The sequence below is a fragment of the Copadichromis virginalis genome, linkage group LG19 (genome assembly GCF_057382275.1).
Source record: "Copadichromis virginalis isolate Kocher_CV1m ecotype Utaka linkage group LG19, C_Virginalis_male_GT1.1, whole genome shotgun sequence".
In the NCBI taxonomy this organism is placed as follows: Eukaryota; Metazoa; Chordata; class Actinopteri; order Cichliformes; family Cichlidae; genus Copadichromis; species Copadichromis virginalis.
Genome location: NC_140636.1, coordinates 35,726,285 through 35,744,633, shown reverse-complemented (window position 1 = coordinate 35,744,633; position 18,349 = coordinate 35,726,285). Strand labels below are relative to the sequence as shown.

The window sequence follows — 18,349 nt, the reverse complement described above, 5'->3', positions numbered from 1 at the left end:
CATATTTCCAGTGTGAAGTGTGCTCCTCCAGTGATCCACTTGCATGTAAAACTAACACTGCTTTGAGCCACGGTTCATCAGGCTTCCTGGGGATAACCACAGCCTGATCTGCTCACAGCTGCAAGTGGTTGATTTCACTTGCTAATGAGCCAGCTACCTATCTTGCAGCCATTCATCAAAGTCTGCCCAGCAAGTTGACTGTGTAAAGTGGACCCTGTCATCACAGTAGATTAAAAGTTTAAGCATACTTTCAATGCTTTTTGGGATTGGGGTAAACACTTCCTGAATAATGTCATTAGACATTTCCAAGGAATTTTCATCTGATGCCCCCACCAGCATCAGATTACAGTCAGCACTAAACTGTTCTTGTGTCCTGTTAGTAATTAAGCAAACACCATTACCTGGAGTGCAATCTATGCTTCCCCTTGCATGCCCCCTGCTGACAGTGCATTACTGCAACCCCCTTTGGTTTCTAAAAGAGAAATTAACAACTACCAGTAATTGGTTTGGTTATTGTAGCAAGTTTATTGGACATCAATGTTACATGGCCTGAAAGATGCATGTACTCAGACTGAGGCATGAAGCCCAGCTGAAGTGTCTCACTGAAACCCGTTTGTGACTGTGTTGGATTAGAGTAGAAAAATCTGCTCAAGAAATACTGAGCAAGACAAAAACAAAAACAGCACGCATAAAAAAAAACACTGCTTAAGAACACTGGACGCAATCGGGAGTGAAAAGGAACGAATTTGAGTAGTACACAGCAAAATCTCCAGTGTTAAATTAACACTGGAGAGTGTCTATATGGGTCCACACCTCTGAGTGTTAAATACAACACTGTTGAGTGTTAAATTAACACTGGAGAGTGTCTATATGTTTAAAAGTAACCTAATTCATTTTGAAGATTAACAAAGACTAACACTGAGCAGTGCTGATTTTCTAACACTGGAAAATAACTCAAAATGTTAGAAATATTCCAGTGTTAGAAAATCAGCACTGCTCAGTGTTAGTCTTTGTTAATCTGCAAAACTGATTAGGTTACTTTTAAACATATAACACTGTCAAAAGTGTTAATTTAACACTCAACAGTGTTGTATTTAACACTCAGAGGTGTGGACCCATATAGACACTATCAACATGTATTTACATCTATGTTTTTTCTCACGCTAGTAGCATTTTTACTAGATTACATTACAGTGTACAGGGGTTCCCATTATTTGGTCCAACCACTGTATTTGCATGAATCCAATACACCTTTTAGTGTCTTCAGCTCCCAGGGTATCCCCCTCAAAAAGCTTTTTTGTTTGTTTATAAAGCCTTCTGAGTAACTGGAAATCTATGACGATATTTACATCTGGGTGATGAACAGTCACTACATGATCTAGTCAAAAATGGTAAAAACTCAGAAAAGGAACTAAATCCCATTTGGAAGCATCAGTTTGCAGCACCAGCTGCAGCTTCATCCTTCTGCCCTTCCTCTGATTCTTGCGCCGTCTTTTTGAAGAACCGTTCAGCTCGTAGCTCCTCAAAGCAGAACTCAGCAGCACCATTTAGCAGCAGCTCTTTACAGTACATGCTCTGCTCCTGTTGTTTTCCCGATTCTGCCTCCTTCTGCTGCTGCTGATGGTCCTGCAGCCTTTTGAGAGGAGTCTCATCTCTGCCCGGCTTACGCGCTGACAAAACTGTGTTAACTGCTGGGTTGATCTTACATGGAGTCCTGAGGGAGGGACAGAACAATCCACTTACATTCAGCTTAGGAAGACACTAATCAACATGTGATGTGAATATAATATTTAGCAGATAAAGCAATGACATAAAATGTCAGATAAAAACTGGACCTTTTTCTGAGATATGCTACTAAAAATGTGAAGAATACTGGAAATACTTTTCCCCTCAACTGCAAGTATATATGGTAGTCTATTCATGTCTGTAGGTGCAATCAGCCTCCAGAAAACTGCACCCAGACTGAACAAGCTAATGATTTGATAACTGAGATGACGGAGGATTTTTTTAAAAATTCATTTATTTGGGCTTTTCAATTAAATGTGCGTATACAGCCACAGATCTTGGTACTCAGGCATTTCTGTTGAACCTTTAATGCTCCTGCCTGTTGTCTCTTTGTCTGTTCCCCCCTGGTCAAAATAATGAGTAAAATTAAAAATGAATGAATAAAAAAATGAAGGTTTTTATAGTAACTCACATTGTAGGAGGCTGATCCGACTCCTCCACAAACGGTTGGAAAGTGAGTTTGGGAGGCGGTGGCGCCATAACAGTATGTCCAAATTTGGACTTTTGGGGCATCTATGACGACATAAAAAGAAAGTTATGAATCAACTTTGCATAATGGCTTTCAACACACACAACAATGAGCCTGTTCTCCCATACCTTCACATCACACCATCGCTCAGGCTTCTGCTCATTCTCCTTCGCCCTAGATGTGGGAGGAGCCACCCAAGCTTCCAATCTAGGCTCCGATGGGCCTGCGCTCTGAGCCTTATTCTCGTCAAAGATGACCAACCGACTGTTACTGCCAAGAACAGGGGCGCCTTGTGACTTCAGGCCACCGGGAATACCTGAATACAAACTCATTATGTTTTTCCCAGTCTTAAAGTACTGTTATCATCAATTTAGTATTTTGAAACACATTTTATTTGTATATTCATGTGCTTACTTCTGATTCCGGCCCCTGTTCTGTTGATGGGGGCGACAGCCTTTTTCTTCCCTCTGTGTTTCAGATCAGCTAGAGAAACTCTCTCGAGTTGCTTAGGCTCATCATCACTGTCTTCCTCCTCCACATTCATCATCACCTGCCGGGAAACGCGTGCCTGCAGTGCCCTGCGAATATAAATACAGAAAAATGTGATCACTGTAACAACATAACAGAGATGTTCACTTATCAGAAACTATACTGGATGCCTCCATACTTGTGAAACTGTAGGAGTTTATCATGTGGGTCAGCACTCTTTCTGAACCCCTCTTGGTAGACCAAGTCTGCTTTGCGGAAATTGCCCTGATCCTCATACTCCTCTGACCAAGCAATGTAGAGGGAAGCTTGTGTTACTCCAATTCCCTGTGCTTGCATGTATCTGTAAATTTCCAAAGGCTCTTGGCAGTTCTTCGCCTGGTGACATGTAATGAAAAGTTATAAATGCAGCATTAGTTTGTCAAAGTAACAGAAATAGTCAGAGGTTATGCTTTTGCACTCACAAATTTGATCCAGAGGTCAACATAGCGGGGGTCATTGTGATAATGTTTCTCCTCTGTAAATCTGGTCACGACCCGTTCCAGCAGTGTGGTGAGGTTGCTCTCTTTTCCACCCTGGGGGAAGGTTTGTTCTGTCCACTTAATATACCTGGAAAAATAAAACCGTGTTAGGATTACAGGGAAATTTAAGAGCAATGTTTATGAGCACACTTGGCTATTGACATATTTCCCTTACCGATCCCAAACACTAAGTGGATCATCGCCCTCGTATGTGCGCAACTCGGACTCAAATGCCCTGCAGAAATAAATATACACAAGGTCTTTTTTCATCATATAAAAAAATGCATGGACAAAATGTACAACAGAAATCTCTGTCACCTAATTTAAGTTTAAAATAGCCATCCATACTGTCGCTGCTGGTTGATTGCAGAGGTGGGTCCATCTTGTTGTTGACTCAGCGCCTGATGTAAAGCCGATATGGCTCTTCCCCGCCTCAAAGGCTGGATGTTTTCTTTGCTGAGCTCCCATTCCACATCTCCTCCTTCTGCCATTTCTGAGACAGAAACTAGATACATACAGCAGGAGAATTAATTACTTGATATTTATCCCCGGCTGAATTTGTAATTAAAAATTAACCAGAACCCCAGAAAAAAAATAAGCTGCATGACAGTTTTAAATGGATTTGTTATTTGTTATTGAGTGAAATAAGTACTTGATCCCCTACAAACAGCCAGAAATCTGGCTCCCACTGATTGGCAAATTAAAAAAAAAAATCAATCAATTACAGATACCCTTATCTCAACTTGTTATGTGTATAAAGCACACGTGCCCACAGAATCAGTCCTGGATCAAAACCATTATTTCGCCCTCTGTATACACATTTAATTCAGTTGCTTGGAGTTTTTAAGTTGTCCTATTTTTAAATTTCTGATCTGTAATCTAACTTCAATAAGAAATCACCTTATAGGCAAATCAATAGAACAATAAAAATTAAACGTAACCCTTTAATGCCTCATATTTGACACAAGAATTTTTGAGACTACTACATCATCAGTGTGTCCCCCCCACAAACAAACAAAACGGCCCAGAGATGTGAAATTTATATTCTAGATTGTTGGTCAGAAAGACACCATACTGTCACAAAATGAATAACGGAATCATTTTGAAGTTGTATAATGGTTTTAAAGGAAGATTTTCTGAGGTGACCTTCATAGTTTTATCTATGCTTTAAAAATTTACCACAATCCTGTTGTTTCTCATTTTTACCCAAGTTTGACTGGATAAGTCTTGACTCAGATCATAACTTGAGGGCTGTGCTGGGTGTGCCACTACATCATCCTTTTTATAACTCAAAAATGTTGCTAGAATGCAACCTTTTATCTTGGTGACCCTGACAAACCAATTCTATATACATAGCAGGCAGGACTACTTTAAGGCTCTGCTATCTAATCTACCTAAAATCTACTTGAGTTGATTCAGATCTCTGCTGCCAGACTTCTTACTACGACCAAAAGGAGAGAGTACATCACACCTGTTGACTTTAAAATCCTTTTATTTAAATCCTCTAGCTGTTGCAAAATGCAAGACAAAACCTCTGGGGAGGTAGCTTTTTCAGTGTTATGCTTCAAGCTGCTGGAACAGCCTGCCAGAGGACCTGGCTGTGTTGAAATCCAAAGCTTGAGTGTGACTGAATATTCTTTACAGACAGCACTTGTTTTAATTTCATATAACTTCTTTGCTTTAAGTAATATGTAGTTTCATTCAGTTTTTATTTTATTTTTCACTGGTCAAGTCTGTTACTTTTTATTTCATTTGATGCACTTTTGTTGTAGTTGTATTTAATTTTAAATAACTTTTTTGATGTTCTGACTTTGTTATACACTAACGTGAAATGTGATATACACAAAGCTTATTATTATCTCTGTATAGCCAAAAGTAATCTATTACTGTACTGACACTGTCATTATAATTGTTTATTTCGGGCTTAATTAGTTCTTTTGTGTGAGAACTAAATAGCATGATGTCCAGGAGGCATACTGAACAAGTTTCAGGACAACATGAGCTAACGATGCACTTCAACAACAACACATTTTAAATAATTATGTGGTAAACTTCCATCGTATTACAAACCGTGTGACACGTACACAAAATAATGTTTAGCTATCAACACTCTCCCTGCGTTCCTGTTAACGTTAGGAAGTGCATGTGTTTGGAGCTAACACACTAGCTAGCGAACGATAGCTTTAGTCTGACCAACTTTAGCGTTTTTTCCATCGACGACAAATTTACATAACTGAATTAAAATAGACTTTCTGCAAAATGTGCGTGTTCTATACCGCTTCCGAGCCTCCTTTATTTCTTTTCTAGGTGACAGCTCGAACTCCAACGTTGTCGCAGTAAAGCTGTTGAACGGTTGTGTCTGTATTTTGAACAAGAGCCGCCAGAGATTTAGCAGGACTCTGATTGGACGGAAAACCGGAAAATGCGTTTACATTACGTCATACCTCCTCTTCCGCGTTGCTTCCTGTTTTGAATGAACACCTGAAAATAGTTGCTAGTAGCTAGCTGCCAAATTAATGCTCACGACTGAGTGTGTTTTCTTAGACATTTTAATGCACTGTAGCTGTATCGATAGCATTAACATCCCCCTACCCATGAGCCTCTGCATGTGTCGATATGGACAGTCGATGTTATTGTTGTGCATCCAAGTTTAGCCTCTTCAAGAAGGAGGTGAGTATTTCACGGCTAATGCTAACCACATAGACATACATAGAGGTACATTTTGAATAAAGTGATCTATTTACTGTTCGTCATAGCTGGGCTGTAAGAACTGCGGCCGTTCCTTCTGCTCCAGCTGCTTGACTTTCAGTGCTGTGGTGCCTCGCTGTGGCAACACCCAGCAGAAGGTCTGTAAACAGTGCCATGGTAATCTGACCAGGTAACGCTCAAACCCTGCAAGGAAGAAAAAAAAACCCTAAAAGTAGTTTTGTTTGGACTTTGGAGCTTCTCTCTCATTTTAATTTCTTTCTTTTTAGTGGGCCATCTTCAACCAGTGCTGGCAGATGGTCTCCTCCAGAAAACTATAAAAAGTCAGTGTATACGATCAAATAAGGGAATAACTTAAACTTTGGCAGCACAGCGGTTTCATAACATCTAAAGTACACGTGTCTTCCATTAGACGGGTCGCTGCACTTGAGGCCAAACAGCAAGGACAGCCAACACAGCCTGTGAGGACCAGCAAAGCAGGACATCCACCAACCAGCGGCCTGAGCAAAGAAGATCAGGCAATTGCTGAAAGGCTTCAAAAGCTCAAGGAGGACACAGCACCTAGTAATAAGATTTTTAGCAGCTCTCATTTTTATTTAATCCAGCAAGTGCAGTAATATTATAATATTTTCCAAAACAAGGTAAGGAGTAAGCTTTTTGCCTTCTCTTCAGGGTCTGTCCCCTCTGACAAAGAGCTCGAGTCCCGACTTGCTGCTCTGAAAGCTCCCAGCAAGCCAGTACCTTCTGCACAGGAGATGGAGGACCGTCTGGCCACTCTGCGGGGTCTCCCTCCACCATCTCAAGCTCCTCGACCTGTGAGCTGAATCTCTTCCTGCTTGTTTGTAACATCTTAGGCCTTACAGTACAGCTCAGTAGCTCAATAGCTTCAAATATTTATTTAGAGGGAACTCAATACTAAACAGTGTCCCTTAACTCCAAGTATATATGCTTGTCTATTCATGTCTGTAGGTGCATCAGCCTCCAGAAAACCGGACCCAGACTGAACAAGCCAATGATTTGATAAGTCAGATGACAGACGAAGTTGCAATTGACAACCAACAATCAAATCCTGAATGCAGTAAGATATTGCATTTCTCCCTGATTTTACCTGCCTTAAACCAATAAGTAATGAGTCAGTCATAACATTCATTCTTATATCGTAAAATTAATAAACAGGTACTGAACAACACTGTTATTAAATCTGAAGGTGTAGATGGCCGCATGAATGATCTCAATAAAGGTGAGGCAGGTACATTGGATGAGAATTTGGAAGAGAACCAGGATGCAGCCAAGCAGCTGGAGGCTGAGAAAGCCCATCTGCTCGAGGAAGCTATGGAGGAGCTGAGGAAAGAAAGTCACTCTCAAGATCAGATCCTGCACATGGCAAAGAGGCTGGCACAGCTGAAGGGGCAGGACCCGGACAAAGGTGAGTTATTCGAGCACCATTCACCTCACCTTATCTGTTATCCACGCACTAGTGTGTCATGAAATATGATAAGGACGTGCGTTGTAAATGCAGTTTCCATGACAGAAGTCCTAGCATGCTAGTGTATCATGCCCCATTTTCATTGTGATTCATTTATAGTTACTATGGAGGACTTCCAGCAACCTGACAGTGAAGAGGAGACTGAAGAAGAAGCTGTTATGAGAGTGTTAAAACAGGTGTGGCAAAAATAACCACGAGATGATAATGAACTATAAATAATTTGTTTCTGCGTACATCTTACACCCCTAAAGGTGCAAGTGAACTAATTCAGACCAGTGTGCCTAGCCACAAGGGGCTGCTATTTTGCCAGTTTAATCACTTCTTATTTTTTCTTGTATGCTTTCAGCTCTCAGAAGAAGCTACACTAGATGAAGCCAGTGGCTACAACATACCTTTAGAACAGAGTGGGCCAAGGAATAGGGAAAATAAAAAATCGTCCAAGAAACCGGTACAAAACCACGCTTGAATTATTTCTTTATTTTAAAGCTACGTGAGTGCATAAAATTTAAATCCCGATCTGATTTTATTTTAAAGGCTCCGCCTCCGGCACCTAAGAGCAGGAACCTACCTGCTGCCGATGCACATCAGCCGTCAGACAGTGACGAAGAAGAGCTTCCGTGGTGCTGCATCTGTAACCAAGATGCCAGCCTTCGATGTCACACCTGTGATGGAGATCTGTACTGCAACCGCTGCTTCAGGTAGTATGAAATGCATTAATTATAGAAAGAAAGAAAAAAAGCCTAACTTTAGACTCATGATAGACTTTTGCATGGAAGCCTTGACTGCACACAAAAAAACAAGATCTCTGTGATTTGGAATGCATACCATGACCCAGATAAATTGCAGGCAAGCTGCTGCCCTACTGTTAAGCAGCATGAATATAAAGTATTTAGTCTGATGAATTATCAATCCATGCTTCATTATGTCCCCAGGGAAGGCCATGATAAATATGATAGGAAGGAGCATCGCACCACTAACTACACTGCGCCAAAGAAGAAGAGGGAGACATGATAGTGAAGCTAAGCTGCAGGTGATTGGTAGAGTTAGGCCAGCCATCACACTTAGACTTGTTCATTAGCCTTAAGTGACTTACTATTGTTAGAAAACAGTCTCTCTAATCATCTAAAACAAGCCACAAACCATCAGAACTCCTCAACATATTTTATTCAGTAAATGCTAAGGCTGAACTAATTGAATGAAGCATAATAAGAAACCACTGGTAATATTTCTTGCAAAGCACGGGTTAGATAAGGACCATAAACACAATGTAAATGCATTATAATATGTATAATATCTTAAATATAGTTTATTTTTTGTGGAATGTATAAAAATAGACGTATGTAATATTTGTGAAGGTATTGCAGCAAACCTGCACGGCCGCTTCACATAGGAATCCCAAAAATTCATATGGTTGATCTGAATAAGAAGTATTGGGTTTATTTTTATTGTGACTTGTCCTACTTCCTAATGGCAACAAAGGCTTATTTAAAGTGCTCTTTTGCACTTGTCATCATATGATGATTTCCAAGTTTTTATAACCCATACAGAAAGCAGACACGTCGTGAGCTCATCTGGGATGATGTACAATCCCAGACTGCTGTCAGCTCTGCACCGAAGAAGCACAGAGGAGTCAGTATAAAAGGATTACTAAGGGCTTTGTTTTCTTTTGGCAGTCACTGCAGTCGCTCTTGTAATCTGTGTTCGGCTGGGTGTGTAATTTCGTTATAAATAAAGGATAAGTGTTAGCAACTATGTCACGTCGTTGAGAGCATGCAGCATACCTTAGTCTTAATTTAAACATTAAAGCCTTATTTTTTTTCCTTTTTAGATCCAACGTATTATTACTTGATAAAAATATCTCAGTCTGTCAGGCCTTGTAAGGAGTGCAGTTCTTATAGTATACATGCCTTTGTCAGAGAAGTTGAGGAGAACCATATAAATTTCTATAGTGGAGACCTCACCCGAAAGACCCTCTGTGTTTGACAGAGAGAAGGCCAGAGTGCAGGCTCATCAGCGTGCATTACTGTCTGGCTGAGGAGAAACCATAATTACACTCTTCTCTTGGGGTTTGCTCCATTAAGGTTCATATGGAAAGTGTTACTGTGCCTTTTCTGGCCGTGTCATACACATACCCCAGACGGGAAATGGACGAGGATAATGGATGCATACTTAATGGAACATCTTGTTGCTGATCTCCGTGTGTTTACACCTACTCTTGACATGTCAAAGTTTCCTTTGTTTCCATCAATCTGTTGAAAATGCCTGAAAACACTACTTTATGTTTTGGGAATAAAATGCTGACTGCCGTTCTGTAGGAAAGTTGTCTGTAGACTGTAGGGCAAAATCATTATCTGTGTTTCTGAGCAGTTATGAGCTCAGGGTAGTTTAACTGGTACTGTAAACCAATTAGTGTAATGTACACGCCACTATTTATTTGAATGAGTGGAAATGATAATACCTGATGAAGCATATTGATGTATCACTTTGTTAAAAATCAGATGTGAGCATTGTCTTGAAAATGTTGAAATGTTTTTATTTTCTTTTTTTACATTTTGACAACACTGTTATCTGAACAAAAATATTTATGTACATAAATAAGCAACTAAAAATGTACAGTCATACACAAGAAACAGTCCGTCTGAGTAATAGTCAGTACAGCTTGTATCACGTGTACGTTATTGGTATGGTATTGGGAAACAAAATGTTGAAGCAGTCTATAAATGAATTTGAAATAACATTAAAAAAAAATCAATTCAAAGCCCCACAGCTCTGGTGTTACATTGATGATGACCCAGCAGGAGGAGGCAGGGGGCAGGAATATAGTCCCTCTGATCCACACCTACAGGCATCCAAATGGTTAATGCGTGGGGGGACGGGAAGATGAGCGGCTCCACATTGTCTCCATTCTTAATTTGACCTACAATTATTTCTTCAGTGGACCTGACATTTTACGTAGACCCTTTATCCTGTAGAGCAGCCCGTTGATAAAATCCTGTGGAGAAGATGGGGAAATTTTATTTAATTTTTTATGTAACTTTAAAACAATAAGTAGACTTTATTATTTCAGTCCTCTTTTCTAAGTTTTTGTCTCACCTCTTTTGGCTTCCCGCATTCTTGCAACAACTCCTAGTGAACAAACAGAAAGAGGTATACACTTCTCCATTGTTTTTTCTTTGAATACATTGCACAACAGGATTTCATTATGAGTCAGTTTCTTCTTAAGGACAACCAAATACAAATATGTACATTAGTGCTGACAGCGAGGGGCTTCACTGCCGTGCTGCCCTCACATGGGGCGATCCGGAGATTTGCCGCGTTAATGCTGTTATGGCGCTAACGTCATTTTAACGAGATTAACGCTGACAGCACTAATATACATATGTAATTTAGGGGAACTAGTTGCAGATACACTCAACAATAATAAATGACTGACAAGTCATTAACAAGCAATTGGGATGTTTAATCAGATCAGTATTTAGGCTATTCTACAGAATCCTACCTCCAGCCGGGTTCTTTGCCCCTCATCCGACAGCTCCAGGAGCTCGTCTATGTCGATTTCTAACTCTGGGATCTCTTCTTCCTGTGAGAGTGGAGAGGAATAAAAGTTAAAGACCATATTCATTGAGACTTGTGTTTCTGCATGCCTCACAAACTCCTACAAATTGGATTGTATAATGTGGGCTTCTTGGCTTCTTATCCCTCCTCATCTTTCCAGCCAACTAAGCGTAGTCATTCAGACAGAAGACTAAGGCTTACGTTTTCAGTTCAATTCCATTTTAGTTATATAGCACCAAATAACAACGAAAATCGCATCAAGGCACTTTAGAGAGAAAACCAATCAGATATTCCAACCCGACGAGCAAGCACTTGGTGACAGTGGGAAAGAAAAACTCCCTTTTTACAGGAAGAAACCTCTGGCAGAACCAGGCTCAGGGATGGGCAGCCATCTGACGACTGGTTGGGGGTGAGGGGAGGAACATGGGACAAATTTATTAGTTATGTTGGTGTGGGTTTACTGTAGAGGATAAAAAATTGATTGACTTGATGGGAAAAGCTGCAGTGGGCTGATGGATGAAGACAGAAAGGCTGTATGAGGATTCAGGATTCAGATTTTATGGATGGTTCAGCCAGCTGGCATTCCCAGCTCCGCCACTTTTTTTTACATATTAATCTCTGATGCACGTCACATGTTTTTAATACTGCACACCTGGAAAACAAAAAACAACACAAACCCACGAGCACTCCCAACTGCAATGTAACGACCTATAGATTGCATCATTTTTAAAGATTAGCAGCAATTATATGTGAAGACTGTAAAACATAGCACTCTCCACTCTCAAGGCCAAATATAGCAAAGCAATCACTTCATGTAACAAGCTCTGAACACCTTTCAGGGAGAATGAGGAGTGCTCACTGGAGGAACTCGAAGATATCTGGAGTCAGCAGGTGCATGCTCATATTTGACGAGTGTGGTCTCTTTTTTTTATTAGGAGGAATATTTTCTGGTTTGGGAGCTTTCATGACATGAAAGGACGGGGCTCACACAGCTTTCTAGATGTGGAGAGAGAGCTAATCAATGCGGAAGTGCTGAGTGGCAGAATAGATGGGCCCCCGTGCCTGCCTCTAATTGATACACACTGCCAATTTGGACCCTGTGTAATTCTGCTGATGTCTGCAGGATAAATGCAGTGCCGAAGGTTTTTTTATTATTATTATTATATCTAAGCTGTGCATTTATGGACTTTGCTTTACCAACTGTACTGCGGTTGGTCTTTTTGTACTTGACCTGGTTCAAAAGTGCTGATAGTGTAATCCTGAAAAACTTCAACAAAGCATCTTAATGACTAAAAGAAAAAAAAGCAGTGAATACGTTTATTATTATACTTGTATTTATTAAAATGGATTGGGGTTTGGGGTTTTGTAGAATTGTGTTCAGTATGCATTCCAAACAGTGCTAAGATTACCTATGACATGACTGAAGAGGTTTAATTTTCACCATTTGGAGCCATTCAGTGGCTCTACTATAATTGTATGAGAATAGAAATGTGTATAAGTATACTTCATGTCCAGTGAAAAGGAAACCTCTCTAATGTACTTATACTGCTCTTAAACTTCCTCAGTCTGCCTCTGAAAGTGAGGCAATGCAGAGCACTGCTGAATATCAATGAGCGACGGCTTCCTCTTGCTGGGAGGAACACATGCGTTTATCACGAAGACTCACAATCTGATCCTCATTCTAACTTCCCAGTATTTCTCGCCGGGATTTACCTTCATTGTGAGAGGGAAAGGGCCTTTTAATGAGGCCTCTGGGTGGAAACCATCTCAGCAGCACTTTTTGAAGTTAAAAAGCAATATACTAAAGCTAAAACCAATGTTGGCACTAATGCTGAAATTCATGAATATCAAAGTGGCTCTCAGAGGACTGAAGCTTCAGATGGTAGTAGTGCAAATATGTTGCGAAGATAAGACGACTTCCACCGGAATTTTACAATTTTTACATTTCACCATTATCGGGAGTTGACCTAAAACTCTCTCAACAAGCACTCCTGAGCTGCAGTGATGGGAAACTGTCCACATATAGAACAGTAGCTACTATGTGCAGAGTGTTTGCCATTAGCTTTGCCTTAGGATGTGATATTCTCACTGCTTAAATCAAGAGAGGGTGTCTGAGCCAATAAAATTGTTGTGTAATATGTTGACATTTGATATCCCAAGGGAATAATGACTTTGGTGACCTTTGACCTGTTAACTGAGCAATCAATATCACTCCTTGACATTTATTAAGTACCAGACAGGAAATTCAAGCTATGTCTGATTTTTTATTCAGCTTCAATTTGGATATTTACTGATATTAAGAAGAGCATTACCACTTTTGCATAGCTCTAATAATCAGCTGGTGAATAATAAGCAAACTAAACTTTGCTTATTGCTGTGACCACTGAACACTTAGATTTGATGATGCTGTATTATTCTTTGCTAAGCAGCAGCAGGGATTAGACAGGAAGGGTTTGCTATTTTCACTAACACTTCACTATTGTGGGCATGAGCAGCTAACAACACGACAGCTTTTTCTTTTTTTTTCTTTTTTTATTATTATAACAGGTTTAGTTGAACTTCCTGTAATTTCATAACACAGTCAGTAACACGGTTCACTAGCCTTTCCTTATAACAAGATATTAACATTAACATCAAACGCTCATCATGGTGTTTGTTATTACACAGGAAGCCATGCCCAGGAAAACGTGTCTTGTTTCGAGAAGATGCCGGCACATGTTAACTTATCATCCCCTTCCCTTTTCCTGCCAGAAGCACGAGCTGTCCACATCTCAAAATATTCATTAACTTCAGCAAGTGAGTCACGGCAGAGTTGCAAGAGAAAAAAGGGAGCCTTATCCTGTTGTCTAATTACATACAAATCTGAGCAATTTTTTAAACAAGAATCAGCTGAACTTCATAGGATTCATCCCAGTCTGCATAAAGTCTCAAACAAATTACTGTCTCTCAGTGGAAATTTCTGCAGTTTGCACATTTAAAAAAACAAGTTTTCACTAAAGAAGACTGACACTCAGTGGGGAAAATAGAAGTGTCTGTCTAAATCGAAGCATGCAGACTGAGAGGTTGCGTTGCCTATTTTAGAATTCTTTACTTAGTATATAGTTTGAAAGGTGTGAACTCTGCAAACGGAAGCCGCCACACCAGACTGAGGCAGTGCTTTCTATGAATTAGAGATGTGTCTAAATAATTCAGGCGGTGACACAGGGGACTGACGGTAAATGCTTCCACGCGGAAGACTCAGAGAACCAACAAAGGAACCTTCCCCTGAGCCCATGCAAAATTCATTACACTGGCCTGTGCACGTGGACAAGAGCAAATAATCCCACATGAGGACCTGATGCAAATATTCAGGCTATCCAAAGTGGAAAGTTGAGCCTTAATTTCCATATGTAAAGAATGTAGTTTTGTCTTAAGGAAATTGTAAAGACAAGGTACTTGAAGTCAGTGGTAGCAGGTATTATTGTAAACCCATCAAAGAAATGCATTGTGTTATTGCTCTGTTGTCAGTTATACCGAGAATCCGTCCATCCTGCGGCAGGGCGAACATCTGCTATCTGTGCTGTACATGTGCTGCACAATTACACTTATGTTAGATCACGTTAGAACCAGAACGAAAAAGCAGAAGTACTAAAATAATTGTATGTTTCTGGGACAAGATCAAAAGAGTAGACAGAGACAAGACTTTGGATCTGTTTTTGTCTACGTGTCCCAGTTTCAACTAATGTGATTTATTCTGCCCTCAGCATCGCAAGCATATTAACATATATTACCAAGAGGCTCACAAAACAAGTATCCTGAGGAGGAAAACACTTAAGTACCCTGAGTTGTGACTCAAATGGTTTAACTTTAAGGCAGCCAGGCTTAACCCTGGTTTAGATAAAGACGTTATCTAATCATGTTCAGATTTTCTCCACAGAACTTCCCTGTCCGCAGGCAGCCATAGATCTGCCCACCTGCTCGTGCTCTGCAGTGTTTCTATATTCAATTCAATTACAATTCAATTTTTTTATGTAGCACCAAATCACAACAGCAGTCACTTTAAGGGGCTTTATATTGTAAGGTAAAGGTAACGACCACCTTTGAGCTAATGAGGAAGAAATCTCCAGCAAAACCAGACTCAGAAAGACACAGCCAGGACAGGACAAAATGTGTATAAACACAAATAAAGAGTGAAGAAGAAACACTCACAGTGTAACTAACAGAGGATTCAGGGTCATCAGATTCAGCCCTAACTATTATGCATTGCTTTATGCAACATGAAAAGGGTTTATTGATCATGTAAAGGGATGCCAGGCAGAGAGGTGGCTCTAGACCATCTTAAAGTGAGGAGAGCCTCCGTGTGGTTTGAGAGAAACGAGAAACACTTTGTCTCTGAGTTCTCCGGCACGAAACTGAGGCTGCGTTGTCATCTGATCCACGTCGTCACTGGAAAGCTCGCCCTCCTTTAACAGGCACCCTTAATTCCAACGTGCCACACCGCCTCGTGTAGGCGACGAGACATCTGTTGCCATGGTTTCCCCTTAGTGAACGCCAAGCAAATCAATATGGAGCCTATGACATAATTGGATTGCATCCCACCGTGCAGGAGGGAAGATATGAAGGATGTTGTTGTTGGTAGAGTCCTCGCTGTATTAAAACGAAGCCGTCTTCAGAGCATGGAATAAATTCGCTATGGAAGTAATAGTAATGCTTTTCCATGATGTAACTCTTTAACCATCACATGTCCTGTGGTAATACAGACTGCATATCTTTTGTTTTTTCCAATGCCTGCTGCATGTTAATTTCTATATCGAAACCATCATCGTTAATCATTTCCTTATATGTGAGCAATCAAACTATGTACTGTATTTTCGATTACATAGTTACTGAGTGACTGGGTGAATCTGTCACAAGACACGCGGACGTTGGATTGTGACATAATTGTTTTGGTGCACTGACTCACTGTTACTGTTGCTTGCCTCACTGTACAACTTTGTTATGTGCAAGGACATCATCTAAACGCCTCGTATCTTAATGTAGCCACATGGCGACCACGTATGCTTAAAGAGACCGAGGTGTGTAATTGTGGTCGTGCTTACTAGTCACGTCCCCTCTCTGCAAAATCATTCGATCTCTTAGTGCAGAAGACCACACAGCTGGCACCTCAGTCATTTTGATGACATGCGAGGGTTTCTGTACCAGAAAGAACAGCCGTGAAACACAGCTACTTTCCTACCACCCACTCCCCTATGAGGTTCTTGTCGTTTCTATTACAAGCACCCTTTTTGAGCGGCTCGGTGCCTCTCCCCTTACTTGCTCCCCTCTCCTCCTCTTTGGCCACCCCCGGCACAGCGTGCTTCTGAGTGAGTGTCTGTGTGAGCCAGCCCCGTCCTACCTCACAGTCAAACAGCAGGTGCAGCTGCCCGTCGATCCACTCCTCGATATCCAGCCTCTTCTGCAGGTCCTTGCGGTTGTATTTGACTGTCAGCTTGCCAAGTTTGCGGTGCGCCGGCTCCTCTGCTTTGTCTGTTGCCTGGAACATCACCCTGGACTGGGTGCTAGGGTCTGATGCCATGGCTGCCACGGCCTCAGGAGATCCGTGGAAACGCACCGAGCTGGAACACAGACAGACCTACAGGCACGCTGGACTTGCAGGCTCTGAATCCCCAGCTCTGTCTCTGCTTTTCTTTTAGTGATACGCTGCTCCCACACGTATCTCCTGTGTTTCCTGTTATCTTTGTGGAGTGCTCGTGCTCTCCCTTCTCCTTAGCACTGCCTCTGGTTCCCTGCTTGTCCTCACCCCCGACCCCCCTTCTCTCTCTCTCTCTCTCTCTGTCCCTCTCTAAAGCTCACTGTCTTGCTCTCCTTCTCTCCTCCTCTTGCAACACCCACTGGCTGCACTATCAGTAGAATGGTAATGAGATATGGCTCCGAGCTTGCCTCTGCATGTGTGTATGTGCACACACTTTACAGGGTGTGTGTTTGCGTTTTGCTCTCTTTGTCTGTCTTATATCAGGAAGGGGTGGGTGGGGAAAGGTGGTTGGGGGGAGGCAGTGGGCATAGGTCAATTACAGCAATAAAAAGAGGAGAATGGGTGAAAGGGCAACTGCCTTCAATCAAGTTAGGATAATAACTCTGGGTGAAAATATCCCAGCATATCCTTTTGCACTTTTGATCTTTCCCTTCTGATCATTGCACGTCTTGCCAATCCTGTCATTACTGGCACACCACTCGTGTTCTTTTTTATTGTTTCCCCCCTCAGTAAAAGTACCTTAAGTATTTATAAGTTGACAGACTCAAATGGGTTTGCCATCCTTGATGCTTCTTAAGTTCACAAACACTTCTAACTATAGCTGGGTCCCCCCCAACCTGACAGGTGATCCAGGGTTCCTCTAGTATGGTAGCTGCTTAGTCCTTTATAATGGGTATTATCAGGTGTGCGTTTAATAAGCCTTGAAGTCCAATTGGCATCCTCAGTTACGCACAGGTAAATAATGGATGATGCAGCGGCAGCAGCAGTGTTTATGACTCTTTAGAAGTCAAACGACAAAAGTCTGAAAGCATCAGTGTTTCCAAAGTCAAACAGCAGCACTCCACCCCACAGGTCAAAAAAATTCATAGTGGACACCTATGCCAGATTATTACAGCTGAGACAAGAGAGGCAACAGGCTGCAGAGTTTCCACAGATCGTATTACGATATGAATAATGGGGTTCAGCTTTTTTGGCTTTTGGCAGGGACTATCCATCAGGCATGCCTGCAAGTGTTCACCCACTGATGCACCGTCTGTTACAAACACTGAATTATTGAGTGCCTCGAGCAGCTCACCTTTCCAAGCAAACAAATTCATCCATCCCATCTTATGGCTACTTGGTTCTGCTCTATTGGGTTGTCTAAAAAAAAGGCTAGGCCTTCTCACCTCAGGCCTATCAGGGTGACTCATTGTAGGTGACAGAAAAAGAAAGCAGGGCCAATAAATATGGTCTGCATTTGTATAGCGCTTTTCTAGTCCATAGGACCCCAAAGCGCTTTACACTACATTCAGTCATCCACCCATTCACACACACATTCACACACTGGTGATGGCAGCTACATTGTAGCCACAGCTGCCCTGGGGCGCACTGACAGAGGCGAGGCTGCCGGACACAGGCGCCACCGGGCCCTCTGACCACCACCAGTAGGCAAACACGGGGTCAGTATCTTGCCCAAGGATATTTGGCATGCAGCCAGGGTGCAGCCTGGGATTGAACCACCGACCTTCTGATTAGTGGCTGACCTGCTCTGCCACCTGAGCTACAGCCACCCAAATAAGCTTGACCTCAGCTCGTGTGACCCGTAAGGCTGAAGATGGGTCCTTTTAGGC

At 41.6% G+C, this 18,349-nt stretch overlaps 3 protein-coding genes across 6 annotated transcripts; 1 reads left to right on the top strand and 2 right to left on the bottom strand.

Moving 5' to 3' along the window:
• Positions 1 to 1,041: 1,041 nt before the first annotated feature.
• Positions 1,042 to 6,075, bottom strand: bub1bb (BUB1 mitotic checkpoint serine/threonine kinase Bb). Of its 2 annotated transcripts, none has more exons than XM_085440895.1 (9): positions 6,006 to 6,075; positions 3,610 to 3,766; positions 3,437 to 3,496; positions 3,205 to 3,349; positions 2,922 to 3,118; positions 2,669 to 2,832; positions 2,383 to 2,570; positions 2,198 to 2,298; positions 1,042 to 1,714 (listed from the first exon to the last, which is right to left on the bottom strand). In XM_085440895.1, the coding sequence occupies exons 1-9, from the start codon at positions 6,013 to 6,015 to the stop codon at positions 1,432 to 1,434; spliced, it is 1,305 nt and encodes a 434-aa protein (XP_085297021.1). In that variant the 5' UTR covers positions 6,016 to 6,075; the 3' UTR covers positions 1,042 to 1,431. The 2 variants fall into 2 exon arrangements, with proteins under 2 accessions (XP_085297021.1, XP_085297022.1); XM_085440896.1 differs by lacking the exon at positions 6,006 to 6,075 and adding an exon at positions 5,538 to 5,636.
• On the top strand, positions 5,652 to 9,207 carry zfyve19 (zinc finger, FYVE domain containing 19). 3 transcript variants are annotated; one of them, XM_085440900.1, is made up of 12 exons: positions 5,652 to 5,931; positions 6,018 to 6,139; positions 6,237 to 6,290; positions 6,380 to 6,531; positions 6,640 to 6,782; positions 6,937 to 7,045; positions 7,175 to 7,393; positions 7,553 to 7,629; positions 7,800 to 7,901; positions 7,988 to 8,151; positions 8,386 to 8,483; positions 9,001 to 9,063. In XM_085440900.1, the coding sequence occupies exons 1-11, from the start codon at positions 5,878 to 5,880 to the stop codon at positions 8,462 to 8,464; spliced, it is 1,275 nt and encodes a 424-aa protein (XP_085297026.1). In that variant the 5' UTR covers positions 5,652 to 5,877; the 3' UTR covers positions 8,465 to 8,483; positions 9,001 to 9,063. The 3 variants fall into 3 exon arrangements, with proteins under 3 accessions (XP_085297026.1, XP_085297027.1, XP_085297025.1); XM_085440901.1 differs by lacking the exon at positions 8,386 to 8,483 and having other exon boundaries at positions 9,001 to 9,207; XM_085440899.1 differs by having other exon boundaries at positions 8,386 to 9,068.
• A 1,075-nt stretch (positions 9,208 to 10,282) lies between these two features.
• On the bottom strand, positions 10,283 to 16,899 carry ppp1r14d (protein phosphatase 1 regulatory inhibitor subunit 14D). The gene is made up of 4 exons (XM_085440902.1): positions 16,383 to 16,899; positions 10,953 to 11,033; positions 10,547 to 10,579; positions 10,283 to 10,445 (listed from the first exon to the last, which is right to left on the bottom strand). The coding sequence occupies exons 1-4, from the start codon at positions 16,560 to 16,562 to the stop codon at positions 10,377 to 10,379; spliced, it is 363 nt and encodes a 120-aa protein (XP_085297028.1). The 5' UTR covers positions 16,563 to 16,899; the 3' UTR covers positions 10,283 to 10,376.
• Between the last annotated feature and the right edge of the window lie 1,450 nt (positions 16,900 to 18,349).